This window comes from Ruditapes philippinarum, unplaced genomic scaffold, assembly GCF_026571515.1.
Source record: "Ruditapes philippinarum isolate M1 unplaced genomic scaffold, ASM2657151v2 ctg268_1_1_1_1, whole genome shotgun sequence".
NCBI classification, from domain to species: domain Eukaryota; kingdom Metazoa; phylum Mollusca; class Bivalvia; order Venerida; family Veneridae; genus Ruditapes; species Ruditapes philippinarum.
In genome coordinates, this window is record NW_026859070.1 from 100,196 (window position 1) to 119,991 (window position 19,796).

The window sequence follows — 19,796 nt, forward strand, 5'->3', positions numbered from 1 at the left end:
AAGAGACATAAATTATTAGAGTAAATAAATATACTTGCCAGGTCAAAAGGCACAAAATCAAAAGAAAATTATATTCAAATCTGTAAATTAAAAATTCTTCCAGAACAAACTTAAACTGAAACACAGATCAAATTTTGCATATTGAATGCTGGAAATTATTCTCTCATGATTTAAACCCATGAACCAACCAAACAAAGTGTATTTTAGTGTGACAAGAGCAGTGCATGCACTGTTAACACTTGCCTGTTAAAATAACCACTTCTGACAAAAATTCTAAGCTAAAAAGGGGCATAAGTCCAGATTTCAGAATTATCCCCCCTGTCTTAAAACAGCCACTTTGTCAAGATAAGCAAGTATTCAAAGTTTCATGTTAATTCCTTCAAAAATATTTTGAAAATGAAGCTACATGATTTTTGCATGATGACAATGAAACACAATAAATATGGGCAACAACAACAACATGCGCCCAATCATTAAAAATCAATTTTAAAAATTTGAAAAGACAAGGTAAAAAATTAATATATGTTTTAAGTCTTTACCCCAGGAAGTTATTAAAATTTCGTCTTCTGAGTATTGTGTAGTTACACGCCCTGGGTGACGGGATCACATAACGGCAGCTTTCCTCCCAATGGTACCACTCCTTATTGCATTTATGCCATAAAATTCCAGCTTACCACCTAGGAACAAAAAAATAAGGACATAATAAAATTCATATTGCAACATAGCAAGCTTACAATAATAACCAAAAATATTAAAAAAAATTTCCATTGGAAAGCTTAAATCAAAGGGCCCCCTATAGTGGGGGGGCCAATAATTTACTGCATAAGGGAATAAAATGGCAGAGAAAAAAAATTCTAAAAATTAAATTGCATTAATTGTATATTAAATTATTCAAGTTAATAAAGTATTTCTCAACTTTAGTTTTCCCCTAATATCTGATAATATATTCTTGGGTTTTAAAAGATTTCTTACAGGCCCCAATGAAGGGGGTTGTTTGCATTGTATAACAAAAATTGCTTTACGATATTGACAGGATTGTTTCCCCGAAATTATTCCCGGTTCCACAAAACATTCACCAGTGATTTGAATCAACACGTTTTGAGTTATTTCCACTGAACTGCTGCTCCGTTGGTTTTAAACCCCATCTTTACACGAGGAGGAACAGTTTTTACCATGGTAACCAGGTAAACAAATACACCCAACTGCTTGAAATCATAAAAATCATAAAATATATTTCTTTATTTAGTCTTTTATAAACATCATCACTTTCATGAAAATAAATTTAAAAAAACCCCCAATATTTCTGTGTGAAAAAAAATCAGGAAAAAAATATGTAAAACATGTGCATCTCGGATAAATGCTCTCTCAACAGGTACCGAGTTAATTGGACAATATAATATTAAAGTATCAAAGCAGAAGGGGTGGCCTAGTGATTAGAGTTTTTAACCTCTTGACATGGCATCATGGCTTCATGTTGTACTGCGACCAGGAGCACCTTTCCTAACATGGCTCCAGTACTTGTTAAATTTAGAAACCTACATATTCAAATGGTTCCAAGATAAGTTTAGATAATGGTTAAGCCTTTATTTGCTGGAACCGGATATGATTATATGACATCACCAGTACAGAGGCCAGGGCCAGGCTACACCTCCATATAGTCTGACCAGGCTATATACTGTCTGTAACTCAACTTTTATATTTTGATATTTCAACTCCTAAATCTTCAAAATTTGAGCCGCGCCATGACAAAACCGACATAGTGCGTTTGCGACCAGCATGGATCCGGACCAGCCTGCGCATATGCGCAATCTGAACAGGATCCGTGCTGTTCGCTTACAAACCCTGGAAGAGATACTGATAGTGAACAGTATGGATCCTGATCAGACTGCACGGATGTTCAGGCTGGTCTGGATTCATGCTGGTCGCAAACGAACTATGATGGTTTTGTCCTGACGCAGCTCAAGTGGACTGTTCCAAATTAAAAAACTGGGCAAATCCATTACACAAATACAGCAGGTTTAAGGTTTGAACAAAAGCGGATGGTTTATACATGTTTACATACCCTCAGCACAAACACCATGATTGCTGCAGTCCCCTGGACATTCTAATTTATCACAGTTAATTCCTTTCCAATAACCATGGCAACGGCATTCTCCTAACTCACACACACCATGTCCACTGCAATCTTTGGATAAACAATGCGGCTCGTGCACACATAATATCGTAGACACTTTTCTGGCACAATTGTATTTCCCACTATAAAGTACAAAATTCAAATCCTTATTATATGCACATGTATTTTTGTGCCAGAAATTTGAAGTTTATATCTAAAGAATATTTAAAGGCTTAAAGAACTCTACTGAGGTGTTTTGACATGACTAGTATTTAACCTACCCTCATGTAATATTCTCTATTTATTGTTAAAAATGACATAAAATGGAAAGTATTAAAATACTCAAATCACTCTTTACAAAAAAATTGCATTAAAGATCGATTTTGAACTTAGTTCCAAGTATACATGTATTTCTTTATTATGATTGATGTAAGATTTTCAAGTTTAATAACAGTAGCTAAATATAAACAAAGTGGTATTTTGACTTTCAAAAAAAAGAAAAAAAAACTAGGTCACTATAACTGTCCTTACTTTATGTCAATCTTTACGAGACTAACTTACCATTTATCAGAGGGATGGTTGACTAGAGTATTGTTCATGACGAGGGTTGATGATCCACCACCGTCCAGATTTATGGCGTTAACAGCACCAAGATCCTTCATCAGACCTGCAGCATCATACAAACTTGCCCTAAAATAAAACGGAAAGGATAATTATGTAGTTAAGAACGAGTTCAATTGTTACTGCTGAGTGCGCTCCAACCTTAATAACTTAATTTAAACCTCTCACAATTGCATCAGGAATTGCATTCTTTGGCTCAGTGGTATAGAGCGTTATAACTTTCAATAGTAAGCAGGAAATTGTGAGTTTGAATCCCAGTCATGGCGTGAACTAGGTACTAGTAAGATACAAACTTCAGCGATTAATCTTAATTAAAGGCTTGAGGTGGCATTTTGATCGAGAAAAGCTAAATACTTACCCAGCGACTCCCGTCTTCCCTTCGACCTGCATTATCATCACTCGGCCCTGTTTGTCATGACCGACCAGAGTTCTCGCAGAAATAACGGAGGCAAATGTCTGCAATGTGCCAGTCTCTTCTGTATCCCTACACTCACTGTTTATACTTTCATCTACGTGATTGTGGCCGTCTTTAAGAACCCAGATAACACCACCAACTAGTTGTAAAAAATCATCTTTAACTAGGTCAATCTCAGACAGATATCTGTAAAATATTTAGATGATTTCTTGTCAAATCACACTTACATGAAAACAAAAACTATATTCAATTCAATAAAAATTCTCTGAAAGTTCTTAAGTACAAAAGTGAATGTATTCCTAATGACTTTTATGCTTATCCAATTACCATAATTATCCTTTACATTTAGGTTTCATTTCACTCAGCACCCCCAATCCCCCTCCCCACCTGCCATCTAAGAAAGGTCCAGAAAATGGACTCATTTAAAATAGCAAAATGGTGTCCAAAAATTTATAACTTGCCTGTTATTGTGACATTTTTTTCTTTACAGCTTACAATATTATTCATTTACTTTCAATATTCAAAAGGTTCCATAGACTCAGTTCCCAAAAGAATGACACACAGTAAATGGCTTATCTTAACAATTGTAGAAATTGTGGACCGACCCTCAAACCTTCATATCTGTGCATTTCTAAATTTAGAGTCTGAAAGCACTGTGATAGATCATTACTATACACCCCCTGTATGCTATAAAAGTAAATCCCATTCAAATATTCCTTGTCTAAGAACATACTAATAATATTACCTACAGCAATAATATTATCTACAGTAGGCCAGTACACCTTAAATCTTATCAAGGGTTTGGTGAAAAATGATCGTACCAGTGATATAAGAACCATAATATAATCATGCTAAAACTTACCCAGTGAAAATTTCTCCCAATTTTGTTATACCAAAATGAGCATTCTGTAACCCCTCAGTATCTTGTACCAATCTACCATCGCTTACTATATTACCTAGTAAAACAAATATACCATTTCATTATGAAATGTACATGTATAATATACATTACTACATAAGCTACCAAACAGTTAACTTTAATATACATTTAGTACATGTTTCCTGGAGTTCATTCCGTATCTAACAAACCTAACAAACAAATGTTTCATCACATTTTAAAGCGTTTTATAGCCATATAATAAGTAATGAAGTAATTTTTTTGAAATTATTAAGATTTGATTGATATTTTCGTTCATTAGAATTAACAATGTCACACAACTATACTATATCACAAAATACTATGAAAAGAGAAGAAAGGAAGTTTCCCATTAAGAAAATTTACATGCAAAATGACAACACTCTAAAATGTTGGCTGACCCAACTTTAAATTTCCATCTTAATATCCCTAAAAATTGATAATAGGATAGTCCAGAAAGGGGAGCTGGATGAGTCCATTTAAGAAATTCAGCAAGAAAAAGGTTAAGGGTATTTTGCAGATTTTATAATGGACAGTTAAAATATAACATAGTTTAAAGGTCCATTACTCCTCAGTAATACTATTATTTTTATTCTTAAAAAGATTTTTTTTTTTGGTGTTCTGATAGTTTCCAGAAAGTTACCCAATTACCTGAACCATCTTTTGCTTCTGTTGCCTTTTGGCAATTAATACATTTATAGTGATTTAGTATTTTGAATTTAAGTCAAAATACTACTTTTTTTTCCATTCTGCTACTTGTCTGACAAAAAAGAAATAAAACATGTATTTAATCCTACTTTCTTTCAGGTGTTGAGCATCCTGCAATCTAAATTATCATTTTTAGACAAAAAAATTATTAATCGTTTCTGTTATTTTTTATACAATATATATATGTGTATACAAAATGCAAAGTTAGGCAGGGATAGCAGTTACTTTTATCCTGACCTATATTCAAATGAGCGAAAGGTCATCCATCCATGTGCAGTCCCTTTGATTGACAATTTAACATTTCCCACATGCCTTGAGACATAGACCTTCTAATTTTGATAATTCACTCAAATTTTATGACAATTAATTAAATAAAAATATTAAACAGTGCAGTATCGCACCAAAGTTCATGACTTACATAGTTCATGTATTACCTTAGGGCAAAAAATGTATTAATATTAAAACTGGACATAAAACTGGACATAAACATAATTAAATTTCAAAACTAAAATTTCAAAATTATTAATATGTTAAATTGTATTTGGGTAAAATGAAAGTGCATGTAAACATTTTCAAGTCAAAATGTTGGCAAATTTAAAGTTTTCATTTCTCAGTCCTATTAAACAAATTCACACCAGCAAAAGCTCTTCTGTAATTAATTAAGAGAAAAAAAAATAAATACGACTTTTGATACTGAAAAAATATATGTGACCATAATTATTAAAATTTTAATGAATACCAATAAAACCATGATATAGTAATATTTGATTTTCATTTAAAAAAATTAAACTGCAGTTGAATACTTCATTTCTGTAAAATTATAAGAGTTGGGAGTTCCTGTCAAAACTTTAAGCTTTCTACTAAATTCTTCTAGATTAAATTTAAATTTTGTGTACCAAATTATGAGGTTTGTTATGAAATGTCCAAGATAATTTGTATTACATTGTAATGGTAATAAAAATAGTATCAATTCATGCACAGATTGACTATGATCAAAATTATGACAGGCAGGGCTATGTGTGGTGGGTCTGTCTAAGGATTGCTACATGTATGTCTTAGAATTGACTATGATCCGTGTGGCTTCCAAGTCATGACTAAAACAGGATTTAAAACCAAAGCAAAAATAAAACAACGAGCATGGCAACAGTACTGGTAAATAAATTCTAGAAAACTGACAAAGGAGTCATCAAATAAGCTTCAAGTTTTCATTATAACTGATGTAAAATAAAAATAAGGTTAAACTAACCATAGCAAGCTCCGTTATGTGTGTTAAACAATCCTGCATTTGTTGCTACAAGACATCGTTTGCTTTCTGCTGTTACTTGTACTTTAGCTAAATTTATTGTTTTATCTCTGAGTTTGCACGTGCCCTCGTGTAGCGGCTCGTACACCGAGAAAGTCTTCATGGGGTTATGTATGTATGCTATATGTACTTTCACATTTCTGCCAAAAACAGTAACAGTTAATTGCTGAGAATCAACAATTGGTAATGTCAGTTTATCCGAAACTCCTTTCCCATCTTTATCCTCAGTCCCATGTGCGGGATATGTTTGACTATCTAAGTGACCGTAGGCGACATGTGAGCAGTCCCTCTTTACACGTATGCCGCCGTCAACTTTATAGGGGTATTCTAACACGACGTCCGATGGATCAATCTGGTTTAAATCCTCCACCACTTCTGCCCTTAAATCACTTGCCAAACTAATCACGTTACTGGAACAAACACAAAGAATAAAGAATAAAATCATCATTAAACATCCCAAGTTATTTAAAATGTTAACGAGTTAAATACAAATCTCGACAGTCAACTCTCTATGGCTGTCACATGTTTTATGTCCAATATTCTCATACTCAAATGATCCAACTTGACATATGTATCCATGACCGGTTTACAGGTTAACAACATTGTAAGTTATAGTCAAATAAATATACAAATATACATAATTATGTATTTAGTTATTTTAAAATGAAGAAAATTTAAATTGCATGGAATAAAATCAATAAAAAGCTTAATAATAATTGTAATGAAATATATTCAATTAACAACAAGCAGAATGTATTTCATTGATATTGCCCCACCATATTAATTGAAGCTTCTATTTACATATGTGTATTTGACAGAATTTGTAATTGTATTGTATTTGTTGTCTGTTTCAAGCAGAATAACTGTTACATTATATTTTATTATTTTAATTTTTTTAAAATACATTATTCCGACACCCTTTAAATATCAGTCATTGATTCACATTAACCCTTGTAACCCTGCTGTAACAGAAAGTGTCAGCCTTTGTCACCAGTATAGAGCCAAGCCAGCCTGTGTGACCTGGCTCTATACTGATGACTGACAAACTGTCATCTTGAAATCCCCAAAATTGATAATGGACAGTTCCACAAATGACAGCTGGACAAGTCAATTTAAGAAAATCAGCAGTAAACGGTTAAGAATGACAATTATATGATTCAAGTGAAGGGAAAAAGATTTATACTTATATTTTATGCTCTGCTTAATCTTACAACTTTTATATTTAAAGGCCCATTAAGCCTTAAATATACTTAAACTTTCATTTTTCAAATGTTGTGTACCTGATATAACTTTTTGTGACTCTTCCATTCTGGGAATTAGTTCAGTTATAGTGATATAGCATGTTGTATGGAAGTCTAAACACTACTTTGTTTACATTTTGCTACTTTTATGACAAATTATTATCACAATCAGCATTATTTTTTGTTAAGGTAATTAGCTTCTAACGAGTTCTAAATCTATCATTACAACATTATAACAAGCAATTATCATAGTATTGCAAGCAATCCATAAGTCCCCTACCGGTAAGAGCCAAAGCAACATTCTGAAGGGCTATTCACTTATGTTTCTATTTTAAGTAAATTTGTTGAAAAAGTTCTTTAAAAGTGATCACAGTGAACAGTTTTTATGTACAGACAGACAGACGGACTGAAGGACACTCTAAAGTTATTTTTTAAACATCCCTGTTATCAAAATATAACATTTTTAAAAGCAAAATTTTAAAAAAAGGAGATAACAATGTCATACATGATGTGAGTGTAACAAAGAACAATTAGTAATGAAGGTATGAATATTGAATGTTTATTTTGAATTTGAAATAAATGAAAGTTAAAAGAACGAATAGGAAAAATTAAAAGTTTAAGGAGGAGATAATTCTGGAAATATGGATGCTAGATTTATAAACCTTGTTATATTATTATGATGTGGGAGTTTGAAGAAAATCCTATCATGATTGAAGAAGTTGGAATAAAAATTACCAATTTCTCAAAAAAATGTCTAAGTTCAAAAGGGGCATAATTCTGGAAATAGTCTTGCTAGAGTATTGAACACTCACAAATGTTGAGTGATAATAAGAAACATTTATATGAAGTAGATACGTTCAGAAGAAAAAGAAGTTATTAAAAAAAACAATGTTTTTTTCATGAAAATTTTAAGTTCAAGGGAGGTAATTCTGATAAATTTTGTGTTAGAGTTGTAAACTTTGTCACATATGATGTGGTTGATGACTAGCAACTTATATTTAAAGTTTGAAGACAATACCTTAAGAAATAAAGAACTTATAGTGAAAAAAACTTAAAAACTAGAATAAAAAATCTTGATATTCAGTCAATTTGTTGCCATAGCAACCAGAATTTTCAATACAGGAAGATAAGAAAAGAATATGCATAATTTCCATACAGCCATCTACCCATATGTCAAGTTTCATAAAAATATTTTCAGTACTTTTTGCGTTATCGCTGGATCCAGGTTATGTGTAAAATTTGCCATATTTTCAGTCTATTTGTTGCCATAGCAACCAGAATTTTCAGCATAGGAAAGAAAGAAAAAGACGTGCATAATCTCCATACTACCATCTATCCATGTATCAAGTTTCATAAAAATATTTTCAGTATTTTTTGCAGTATCGCGGGATCCAGGTTATGTGTAAAATTTGCCATATTTTCAGTCTATTTGTTGCCATAGCAACCAGAATTTTCAACATAGGAAGAAAAGAAAAAGACGTGCATAATCTCCATACTGCCATCTATCCATATATCAAGTTTCATTTAAATATTTTCAGTACTTTTTGCGTTATCGCGGGATCCAGTTTTGTGGACGGACTGACGGACGGACAGACGGACGGACTGACGGAAGTTCTCACAGGACAGTAATTATGTGGCTACTCTATTGTTCTCTCTATTGTTCTTTTTAGCCACGCAAAAGAAAATAGCCACATAAAAGCATTACGGAATGAATGACATCAAAGAGAACCTATTGTCCCTCTAGCCACATAATTACTCTCCTGTGAGTGCGGACGGACGGACAGACGGACGGACAGACGGACGGAGGGTAAACCTAAAGTCCTCTCCGGTAAACCGGTAGGGGACTAAAAAGACATGTTTGCCCTTACTACATGAAGAAAATTTATTCATTGCTTAGGCTTAATGTGACTTTAACTCCCTTAAACAAATAATGACCAATCATTTCATATTCAAGACAAGTCCATTATTTCAAAGCGGCATGGTCAGGGTTTATAAAATTGGCAGGTAGTACATGCTGAATTTCTTAATGGACCTGTCCTCCTTCCATTTTTTTTTTTGTATGTGTTCATCATCAACTTTGGGGAGTATTGAAATGAAAATATGAAGCTGATTCCAGCAGGGTAAGTGTTATTGATTCCAGCAGGGTAAGTTTTATAAACACTGTAGATTCATTAATATGATGAAAATATTTAATATTTTTTGTTCCTTGATAGACAACTACATGTACATTTTATTACTGTTTAAGAACTTATAATATTACAAAGTTTAGACCTAATCACAACATAAATGTATAGTACATTTGAACTTCATATTACACAAATCTGTACTTAAGACCACCTCCCAATAAAGACCAACCTGTAAATAAAGACCACTCTTTGATAACCTTCATTGATAAAAATACAGCCAAGTAAACTTTGAATAAAGACTACTTGTCTATAAAGGCCATGCATGGTCTCTCCTTTGGATGGCCTTTATTCACACGTTTGACAGTATAAAGTGTACATACAATGTATACTATATTGATTATCCACATATCCCATATTTGTTAGTTGATACATTAACATTTTCTCGGGTCCTGAATAGAAGTCTATATAATGTATGTGTTAATATTATGTTGTACAGCACGCTTGTTCGAATATTATAATGTGAATTTGTATCAAGTGAATAGAACAGCTGTTAACTGGTTGATTGTTAACGTTGAAAAGTAAATCATTTTTATTCTAATGTAACAGAAAAACTGGAAAAACTTATGTTGCTATTGTTAAAGCAAATGTTAAGTATTTGCTTGTCAGAAAGAATAGAGATTTGCATGGCTGGAAGTTTGCATTACAATGTATTAGGTGTGTAATAGGAATGGGGGCGTTATTTTTTTTTACAAGAGTACAAAAAAATATTGGCAATAACATTTATCTGTAAGCTAAAGCCTTTATACTTATAGAAAAACTTGCCATCAAGTAAAGGGCTTCATATTGAGAGAATGATTGAGAAAATGAAATATCACCTTGACCTCTAAATGAACTTGATCTTCAGGAAACGGTAGAAACTTTATACTTTAAACAAAACTATTGAATGAGCACTTCTACTTCACACAAATAAACAATAACCCATATGACGAAAGGGGATTCTTAGAATTTCTATGAATATCCTTCAGAATTTTTCAGTAATATTTAATTGCTAAAAAGAATTGGGCAGTCTCTTTGATATTTTATGCAGTTTTATATTTTATCCTTAACATTTGTTATTATTAGTAATTTGGTCAATCACCATTATAATATCCATTTCAAACATTTACCTAATTCAGTTCAAATTAACAGTTGGGCAACAGCGCAAAAAAAATTAGCATTATGTCAATAACATTTTTTTTACACCAAAAGCTAGAATATGATGTAATTGATTAAAACAACAACATCTGTTGTCAGTATCCAATGTAAAAACAGCCTTAAGAAATCTGTTGATGGTGTTTTAAACATGTATAAATAACACCAGGTCAATCTTAGTTAGAATCTAATCAAATGGACATAAAAGAAAATGAACAAAACAGTAAACATATGTGACATCTGTTTTAACAATAAGAGACCATTGAAGGAGACACTGAGGTCCTATCTAGAAATGAATGTCAAAAAAGTTGAATAATACTTCAGCCAATGTTTGAGGATGTGTGAGACACTATGTTTTTTATTAGTGGGTTATTATGCACCTTTCTTTCATGCCTCAACATCGAGATGCATTTAAAGCATGAGTTTGCAGGGAGCGGGATTTAATATATAGGTTTGCGGGCTTCAGCCAAATCAGGGTTGACGATAAAAGTGCAGTTACTTACATGTATATGATATAAAAAGGGCTTTCAGTATCAAGAAGATAATTCACGAATAAGTGCATTAGTGCTATTCTTGCATATTGTATATGCATAATTTGGTGTTTGTACTTTTTGTTATCAGACTCTGTTGTTGTTGTTGTTTTTTTCTAAATAAACAAACCACTTTGTTATGCTTTCCCCATACTAGTGCGAAATCAATCAATAATAAAACTATTGGGTTCGTTTTTGCAGTAAGCTAGTTTTATATGGTCACAAATACAATGTATTAAAAAACATGCAATATGAAAAAAGTGTGCTCATGTGATTCTATTTGTTAATGCATGTTTTATACTCCCTTAATGTAAACTTGCTTGTAAATTATAGCTTCTCATTAGTCAATAAGATGAACTATCTTTTCTTCTGTTGCTTTTTTGGTTTTAGTGATTTATTATTAAGTGTCAGTCATCAAATTTAGAACTGGCCTGGTGGCCCATGGCCAGTGTAAATTAGTTCGGACCAGCTAGTGTAATTTAGTTAAATATATATATATAGTAGAATAAATTCAAAACTGGAATTCAGGCCAGTAAATTCATTGACTAAAGTATGGAAGTCAAAATACTACTTTGTTTACATTTTGCTACTTTTATGACAGATAATTTCACATTCAGTTCTATTTTCTTCAGGCTAACAAGCATGCTCTGAACCTTTATATAATTGTTATAACATTCATGTTTGCCTATTCTAAAGAAGTATGGAAGAACTTGTTTCTGAGGCATATTGTGAGGGATAATGTGCCTTTAAATATCAATAAAGAGAACATTATATTTCACATATACATGTATACACAAACATACATTTAATCTTATCATTTTATAATTTAATGTATGTATTCAGTGATTATTTTGAACTGGGGTGAATCATCTTTTAAGTAAGGCAAATTGTTATGGGGTGAATTGCCAGTGGATCGAGCAAATAGTTATCATTTTGACTGTTACCAGTATATTTGACAGTTACATGTAAACAGCAAAACAGCTGATTTCTGGAGGTTTAAAACAATAATAATTTAAGAGTTATTAAAAGTTTTTATAAGTATAGGAGCGAATCATGATCCAGCGGTCTTAGGACTTTTTGATTGATGATAATTATATTTAATGAGGGTTAAGACATCCACCAGTTAAGGCACAAAAAGCAGCTTTTGCTGTCGAGTAAGGACTCCTAATATGTCTTCAGTCTGTCCAGTTGTGCCCTTAAAGGCTTAATTTTTAAAGCCTGGAGTGGTAATAATTTACCTCCAAGAAATTTCCATGGAGTATAAGCCAAAGATATGAATTTTGAGACAAAAGGTCACTGTATGGCGGTCAATGAGAACCTAAATGTACAGTAATCCAAGACAATATGAAAAGGAGGGCCTGTTATGCCAGCTAAGGGCCTGCTTTTCAAGCTGTTACTTTCTGTGCTAGGGGCTCACGCACCTTAGCACACTTTCTTTGTACTCCCTGCCTACTTTGTAGGGCCCTTGGCTTTAGTCAGGATATTGGCAGCCAAATTGTAGGAAGCTTAACTCCCCAAAGACAAAGGGGTTGTTTGGTCTCCAGGACCTACCCTATATGTACAACAGTGCTTGGATCTTAACCAGTCAGTCAAGTATCCTTAATGATAAATCAGCCCAGCTCCAAACCTTCTGCTGATGTCCTGTGCCTTCTCTTCAACAAGCAAGGGGAAGAGAGAAGCAGTCTTATGACTAACGAATACCCGATACATTTTGCATTATTTTATTGTCAAGGCAAATATCCAAGTAATCATTTCAGCTCAAACAAAACTGAAAATTTGTCTTCATTAAAAATATACTATGCTCAAATTCAATATTAGAAAATATTGATAATTGCTACACAGTCTCTTTGTAAACATAAAATAAACATGTTTTGACTTCACACAAAGTAGATATGTAATGTTTAAAATTCTATACACTATAGGTTGTCACATTATATAAATATATAGATCTTTATTAAAAAAAATCAAGCAACTTTACTTGACCTGTATGTAATAGGGAACGCAGCTTCCCATACATAGGTTATTCATTATTTTATTTCCAAATTAGACATATTCAGTAAGAATTTCATACATTTCAATAATTTTTTATGATTAAAATATTTTACTCAAGAATGAGCATAGTATATCTTTAATAGCGAGCTCGACGAGCTGGCCCGAAGGGCCTGCTCGCAAAGCGAGCTTTACGGTAACGCGAGTACCTGCTAAGTGATGGTTTTGAAAACTTTCGTCCAAAGTACCGAATTGGACACATCGCAACTTTTCGAATTACAAGATAACGATAAAAGCCGATGTACTCTGATTGAAAACGGAAGCGTAGACTGGTATCCTGCGCACTTATATAGGAACCATAATAGAAAGGAGGAACCAGAATAAACGGAAGCAGTATATAAAATACCGAATGACAATTTTAAAACGGAAAATGTAAAATAAAAATGAACGATTGTTTTAAACTATCTTACGGTAAAAGAAAATGGAACTCACTTTGAGGCTTTGCCTTTTTCATATTTGTTAAACTGTCCTCTAAGGACCACTTTAGCTTCTGTTTTGAGTGTATTCTACAATAACTAGCAGAGATCTGCCAAGAATTTGGGTCTGAAAATAATGGGCCATTTAATAAAAAAAACATGGGCCATAGGTAAATAAAAAAAACTTTGACCTAAATATTTGTATATTAGTATATTTACTAACTAATATAAACTTTGACCTAAATGTTTGTATATTAGTACAGTCGAACTTCGTTCGCTCGAACTCGGAGGGCCTGTGAAAATTTGTTCGAGAGATCGGTAGTTCGAGCCAACCGAGGTTGAACTATTATTACGTTGATCAAATGCCTAAAGGTTTTCCTAGCTTTCATCGGTCGAATGATAAATGCGTCACTATAATTGTTTGTTAGTACATCTGTTTGCCGAATATTCAACATGTTTCATATTCAGAATTATTATCCCAGTGTTTTATAGTATCAACGGTACGCTGTGTTAATCTATATTCATGCATATAGTAATTGGTTGAGTTCGATTGGGCAATCACACCAAACTTGTTGAACAATGTTCAAAATATATTTATATGTTTATAATGGGATGAATTCAATTAAAAAAAATAAATGAATGAAATATTTATTAAAAACATTTACAGCAGCATCTATTTATAGTCATTTACTGAAATAAACACACATACAAGTATCATTCTATAAATAGATAACACTGTTACGATTCACTTTACATGAACCACGGTTGTAATTAAAGCCGTCCGGGTAAACGTCATTCTTTATTTGCATGCATATTTCACTTATTTCACAAGCTGTTTTCTTTTATCGTTACCCATAAACGACAAATCAACATATTGTCATAACAAACAAATCGATTACAAACACCTCTTATTTGTTATAACCTTTTTCACGATCACGAGTGGTTAAAAACATGTGTCGCCGACTGTCATACCGACCTGTCTTTTTGTGTTCGAGCGAAAAGGTGTGATTTTCACTTTATTTCTGCCGAAGGGACCAGAGATCAGGTTCGAGAGTTCGAGCGATCGGTGTTCGAGCGATCCGAGGTAGAACAATATAAATTATATAGGAATTTTGCCGGGACTGGGCGATGAGTTCGAGCGAAGGGAGGTATTCGAGCGATCCGAGTTCGAGCGAACGAAGTTTAACTGTATATTTACTAACTATTAAAAGGAAATAGTGAGACCATTAATTAATATATAGAAATAGTGCTCATAAAAAAATTGTTTGTACTCAAGTACAGACTACAATAACAGAGACCAACTTGATTTTTTTTTTGTTTCAATTTCTGAATAGACAATACTCATGAAGAACATTTAAAAGATCATGAATGTTTAAAATTACAACTGCATTTTCTAATAAGAACATTTACTGCACATTTCATTTCATGACATTTGCAGAATTTATCGGCTTATTGATAATTGTGTAATAGATGACCAAATTTACTTTATATAAGTACTATATTTCTATTTAATTCTGATATCTTAATTTCCATTATGCTAGTACTGATACTTTACAATCACTTTTGAAACACTATACGATCACTTTTGAAACACTATACGATCACTTTTCTTGTTTAAAGTTAGGCAATATTATTACGCTGCTAAACAATAAGTATTTGGAATCATTTGGCACTTTTGCCAACTTAAATTTATCCCATTCTGTATGTTAATTGCTATTAACAAGTGTCCTGTTAATTAACATGTTTATGACGTCACTTTATGACGTCAAACTTGAACAAACACTTGGACGTGAAGGTTTGACGTCATAAAATACCAGAAGCGCTCTGACCACCATTGCGGTAAGCCGTCGTTTTCATTTCTCGGAAGTTTTCCGATTTTCTTTTATTTCCCCTACCTTATTTATTTTATATGCATGTTAATTATGAAATATAATGGCTTAAATATTTAATACAATTCATAAAACTTACATTTGCCTTTATTCTCATTTCTTTTGTTTAATTTACACAAACGGTCCTGTGATATCGAACCGAAAGACTGTTCCCCATTTACAATTGAATTGATTGCAAATTTATAGGGAGGTGTTGAAAAATTATTTTTGTCAATTAACAGATTAACAGCTCAAGTGCCTTTGATTGAAAATAATTTGTAACTGTTTTTCGGATTGATGATTCAACGTCATGTTATCGTAAAGAAGGATTTGCGGCAAGAAGAAGGATTTGCGACATCAATATAAAACCTGTCACTGTTTGTACCAGTTTTGACTGGATGACTAAATAACCTAACCAGTAACCGATGGACCTTTTCATTTTATAGTGCAAATGTCGCAAAATTGCGTCCTTGGCAAATTCTGACTAGATACATATACCTACATGTAACTTCCTATTATTTGAAGCTTGTGATTAGATCTCCACTTTTTGTTTCAGTCAAATCTTTAGGTAGATCTACAAAATTATGATAATGAATGAAATAAACAAAAATTTCTCACCTTAAACTTAACAAAAGAAAATGGAATAACACTATCATATGCACATTCATGGCAAATTTGACGTTTTTCTTTAAAACTTTGCCACATTATTTACAAGCAGAATGTCATTTCCTGTTGCTCTTCATTTTGGAGAATTTCAGGGATAAGTTCATAACATTGTTTATTTTGGGAACAATTTAAATCAGTTTCAAGATATTTACTTTAAAAAATTTAGAATTATTTATCGGGAAAATTATATGCTTTATAATTTTTTGGGGATATTACGCAAAAAATTTTGGGAGAAAAACGGACGCTTTATTATTTGTAATATATAAATAATAACTCGTCCATAACCGGAAGCAATATGGTTGACAATGTGGTGAAATTTTTGGGAAGTATTCAGAAATACAATATTTTTACCTTATTCTAGGGCATTGGGATGTTTGCTGTTTTGTCCGACGTGTGCCAATGTTTTGGTTGTTGAAGAAGGGAACACAGTGCTATAGATTTGCCTGCCAGACATGCCTTATGTTCAAAATGTTTTCAAGAAAAAATATCGAACAGAAATATACAAAACTGAAGAAGTTGACGACGTGCTTGGTGGAGCCGCTGCCTGGGTAAAAAATGTTGATTTCTACTGAAGAGACATGTCCAAAATGTTCACATAATAGAGCTTTTTCATGCAAATACAGACTAGATCGGCTGATGAGCTATGACAAATTTTTACCAAATGTTGTAAATATGCAGTGTTCACATTCAAATGGAGAGACTAAATCGTCTACCATGGAAACTGTTTTAATAAATACAGACATTCACTGGTTTATAATATTTTGTGTTTAAGAGAAGATAACAGGGAATCCAAGGAATTCAACAATACAATCTTATAATCCAGTTATATAAATCAAATGTAAAGAGGAGAAAACTTGTGCCACAAGTGTGACTTATATCAAATCTTTTTGCTTACATAGTTGCAATGTTTCATAGAAATTTGTCAGAGTACATTATTATTAATTATCCTGTTACTACCTCTGTTTCTTTGTTGAATTAATTACTGCATTTTCTTATTTTCTATAACACCACTCACTTGTGTGAATTGATAAGAATATTATTAAATATGAGTGAAATGATTATTGCATCTTTTTGTTGATTTGATTTTAACTAAATAATAACCTTCATTAACAACAGTACAGTAATTGCAGTAAAGGCATCATTATTAAGTTATTATGTTTTATTTCTAAGCGTCAGATTTTGCCAGTAAATTCATCTATTACATCACAATCCATGTTTTTCTCAGCAATGGTGTATTGCAAGATATTATCCATTATTGTTAAATTTCAAACAGTACAATTTATTATTATACAAAATGACGAAAATAATACTAGTAGCTCTTTTAAATGAGATACCATGCATGTTATAAGTTTAAAGAATCATTGATTGATTAACAATAAATGAAGTTTTGTAACATAAGTACATTTTGTAACTCTATATATTTAAATGCTGTAACAAGGCTTGAGGCTGGATTATACAATATGTTGTGCTGTTAGTGTATTGATTTATTCTTGCAATAAAGCTAATACATAGTTTTGCTGGTGTTTTATAACTCACTGTCATTGCAATACAGTATTTTTAATTGCATTTTTTTTTTTAATATCAATGTCAGTGTCAGTACAAATTGCAGAACATCCTTAGGGATTGAACTATTTTGATGCTGCGAGATGATGCTCTTGAGATGTTAATATTAATTAAGATGCTAATTTTGGAAAACTTGAAACTGTTGTTGTAAGCAGGTAATTGCTCTACAAAAAACCAAAGGTTGCAATGCAGTACCATTCAGGGCATTTTTAGCTTGACTATACGAAGTATATGTAGAGCTGTCCTACTGGTCCCGGCATCCACATCCAGATTTCAGATAAAAGTTTTGGTGTAGGTAAACTAAACTATTTTTCACTATAACTTTTTCATTTCTTAAGGTATCAACTTCAAACTTCAAATATATGTTCCTTATCATCAACCACATCTTATGTGACAAGGTTCATGACTCTAGCACCAATATTTTCAGATTTATCTCCCCTTGAACTTAGAATTTTCCTTAAAAAATATTAATTTTACTGTTACTTCTTTATTTCTTAAGCAATCAATCATACTTCAAATATATGTTCTTTATTATCAACCACATCTTATGTGACAAGGTTCATAACTCTAGCACCAATAATTTCAGATTTATCTCCCCTTGAACTTAGAATTTTCCTTATCTTGAAAAAAGTGACAGGTGACATGATTATACACATGTTAAAAAAGTTACAATTCATGTAATAATTATGTAGTTTTTCAAGTTTTTAAAAAAATTCCAAAATCTCAAAAACATTTCCCAATTTATGCAAGGGGTATTTTGCCATAATAGCTGGAAAGGCCATGCTATATAGAAACCTCTAATTGTATAAAAATATCTGGAAAAAGTGTGATCCCTCGGAAGCATTTATTGCAACAAAATTACATGGAAATTGCAGACTCAGTTTGATTGAGTCTGTATATGAGGGAAAATGAAAAAGTGCAAAATCCCTCACATCCCCTAGCACAGGCTTGAGCGGTGCTCAATTTTCAACACTTAAAAGTGTTGGAATCAATGATTCCAAAGGACCAGGAAAATATAACAATATTTCCTGACCATTTCAATTCATTGCCCCTTAGTAGAGAGGTGATTTGTTTTAAAATGTATTTAGTGCTTCCAATAGTTTCAAGCTTAACATACATGTACCAATCAAAGCAAGGTCTTTAACCTATCAATTTATAACTGTGACATCCAATAGCAACCATCTGTACACTCTTTTAACCAAATAAATTCCAGATGCTTACAGCACTTATCATAGATGATACAAATCGTTAGAAACTTATTTAAAATGGCAAATATGTTCAATGCCAAAAATATTAACTTGTGATTAATTACTACATAAAATGCAGCTACATGGACCCATTCAACTAATTTTGTATAGAATGGCTGATGAAAAAGAAAATATTTGGAGGAAGAAAAACTTTATTGTTTATTTACTTCATGATAATGTATCATTGTATCTTTTTTAGCTCGACTTTTTTTTTTTTTTTGAAAAAAAAAGTAGAGGTATTGTTATAGTCAGGTCGGCGTTGCCTTTGCCTTTGCCGTTGCCGTCCGAAAACTTGTACCTGGATCATAACTTTTTTATTTCTTGGTGTATTGTCTTCATACTTGGCCACAACAACCCTTGGGACAAGACCTTTCAGTAGACCACACTAACCTTGACCTTCATCCATAAATGACCTTGACCTTCAAGGTTAAAAGTCCAATTTTTTGCTTGTTCATGCTGTTATTGGCTGTTTACTTTGTTATTTTTGAATGGATTGTCTTCAAACTTGAACATAATAATCTTCAAGGATATCCCTTAAAAATAACCAGTCAGACCTTGACCTTCACTCATCAATGACCTTGACTTTGAAGGTCAAATTATTTGAAAATTTTTCATTTTTTTGGTTATTATATTGGCTGAAACTTTGTTATTTTTGAATGGATTGTCTTCAAACTTGAACATAATAATCTTCAAAGATAACTGTTAAAAATATACCGAAAGACCTTGACCTTCACTCATTAATGACATTGCCTTTGGAAGGTCAAAATTATTGAAAATTTTCATTGTTTGGCAGTAACTGACTGTAACTTTGCTATTTTTGAAG

General features: G+C 32.3%; 1 protein-coding gene across 1 annotated transcript; it reads right to left on the bottom strand.

Annotated features, from left to right (window-relative positions):
* Positions 1–1,134: 1,134 nt before the first annotated feature.
* On the bottom strand, positions 1,135–16,251 carry LOC132755081 (N-acetylglucosamine-1-phosphodiester alpha-N-acetylglucosaminidase-like). The gene is made up of 7 exons (XM_060745877.1): positions 16,116–16,251; positions 6,020–6,486; positions 4,012–4,105; positions 3,093–3,335; positions 2,675–2,803; positions 2,063–2,256; positions 1,135–1,205 (listed from the first exon to the last, which is right to left on the bottom strand). Exons 1-7 carry the CDS (start codon positions 16,163–16,165, stop codon positions 1,135–1,137), a joined length of 1,248 nt encoding a protein of 415 aa, XP_060601860.1. The 5' UTR covers positions 16,166–16,251.
* Between the last annotated feature and the right edge of the window lie 3,545 nt (positions 16,252–19,796).

Excerpts from the sequence above, each read along its gene's own strand:
- LOC132755081 (XM_060745877.1), bottom strand. The coding sequence starts at position 16,165 with ATGAATGTGCATATGATAGTGTTATTCCATTTTCTTTTGTTAAGTTTA. Across the intron at positions 3,336-4,011 it reads TTGGGAGAAATTTTCACTGG|ATATCTGTCTGAGATTGACC; the intron begins GTAAGTTTTAGC and ends AATATTTTACAG. Across the intron at positions 2,804-3,092 it reads GGGAAGACGGGAGTCGCTGG|GGCAAGTTTGTATGATGCTG; the intron begins GTAAGTATTTAG and ends GTTTTATTTTAG.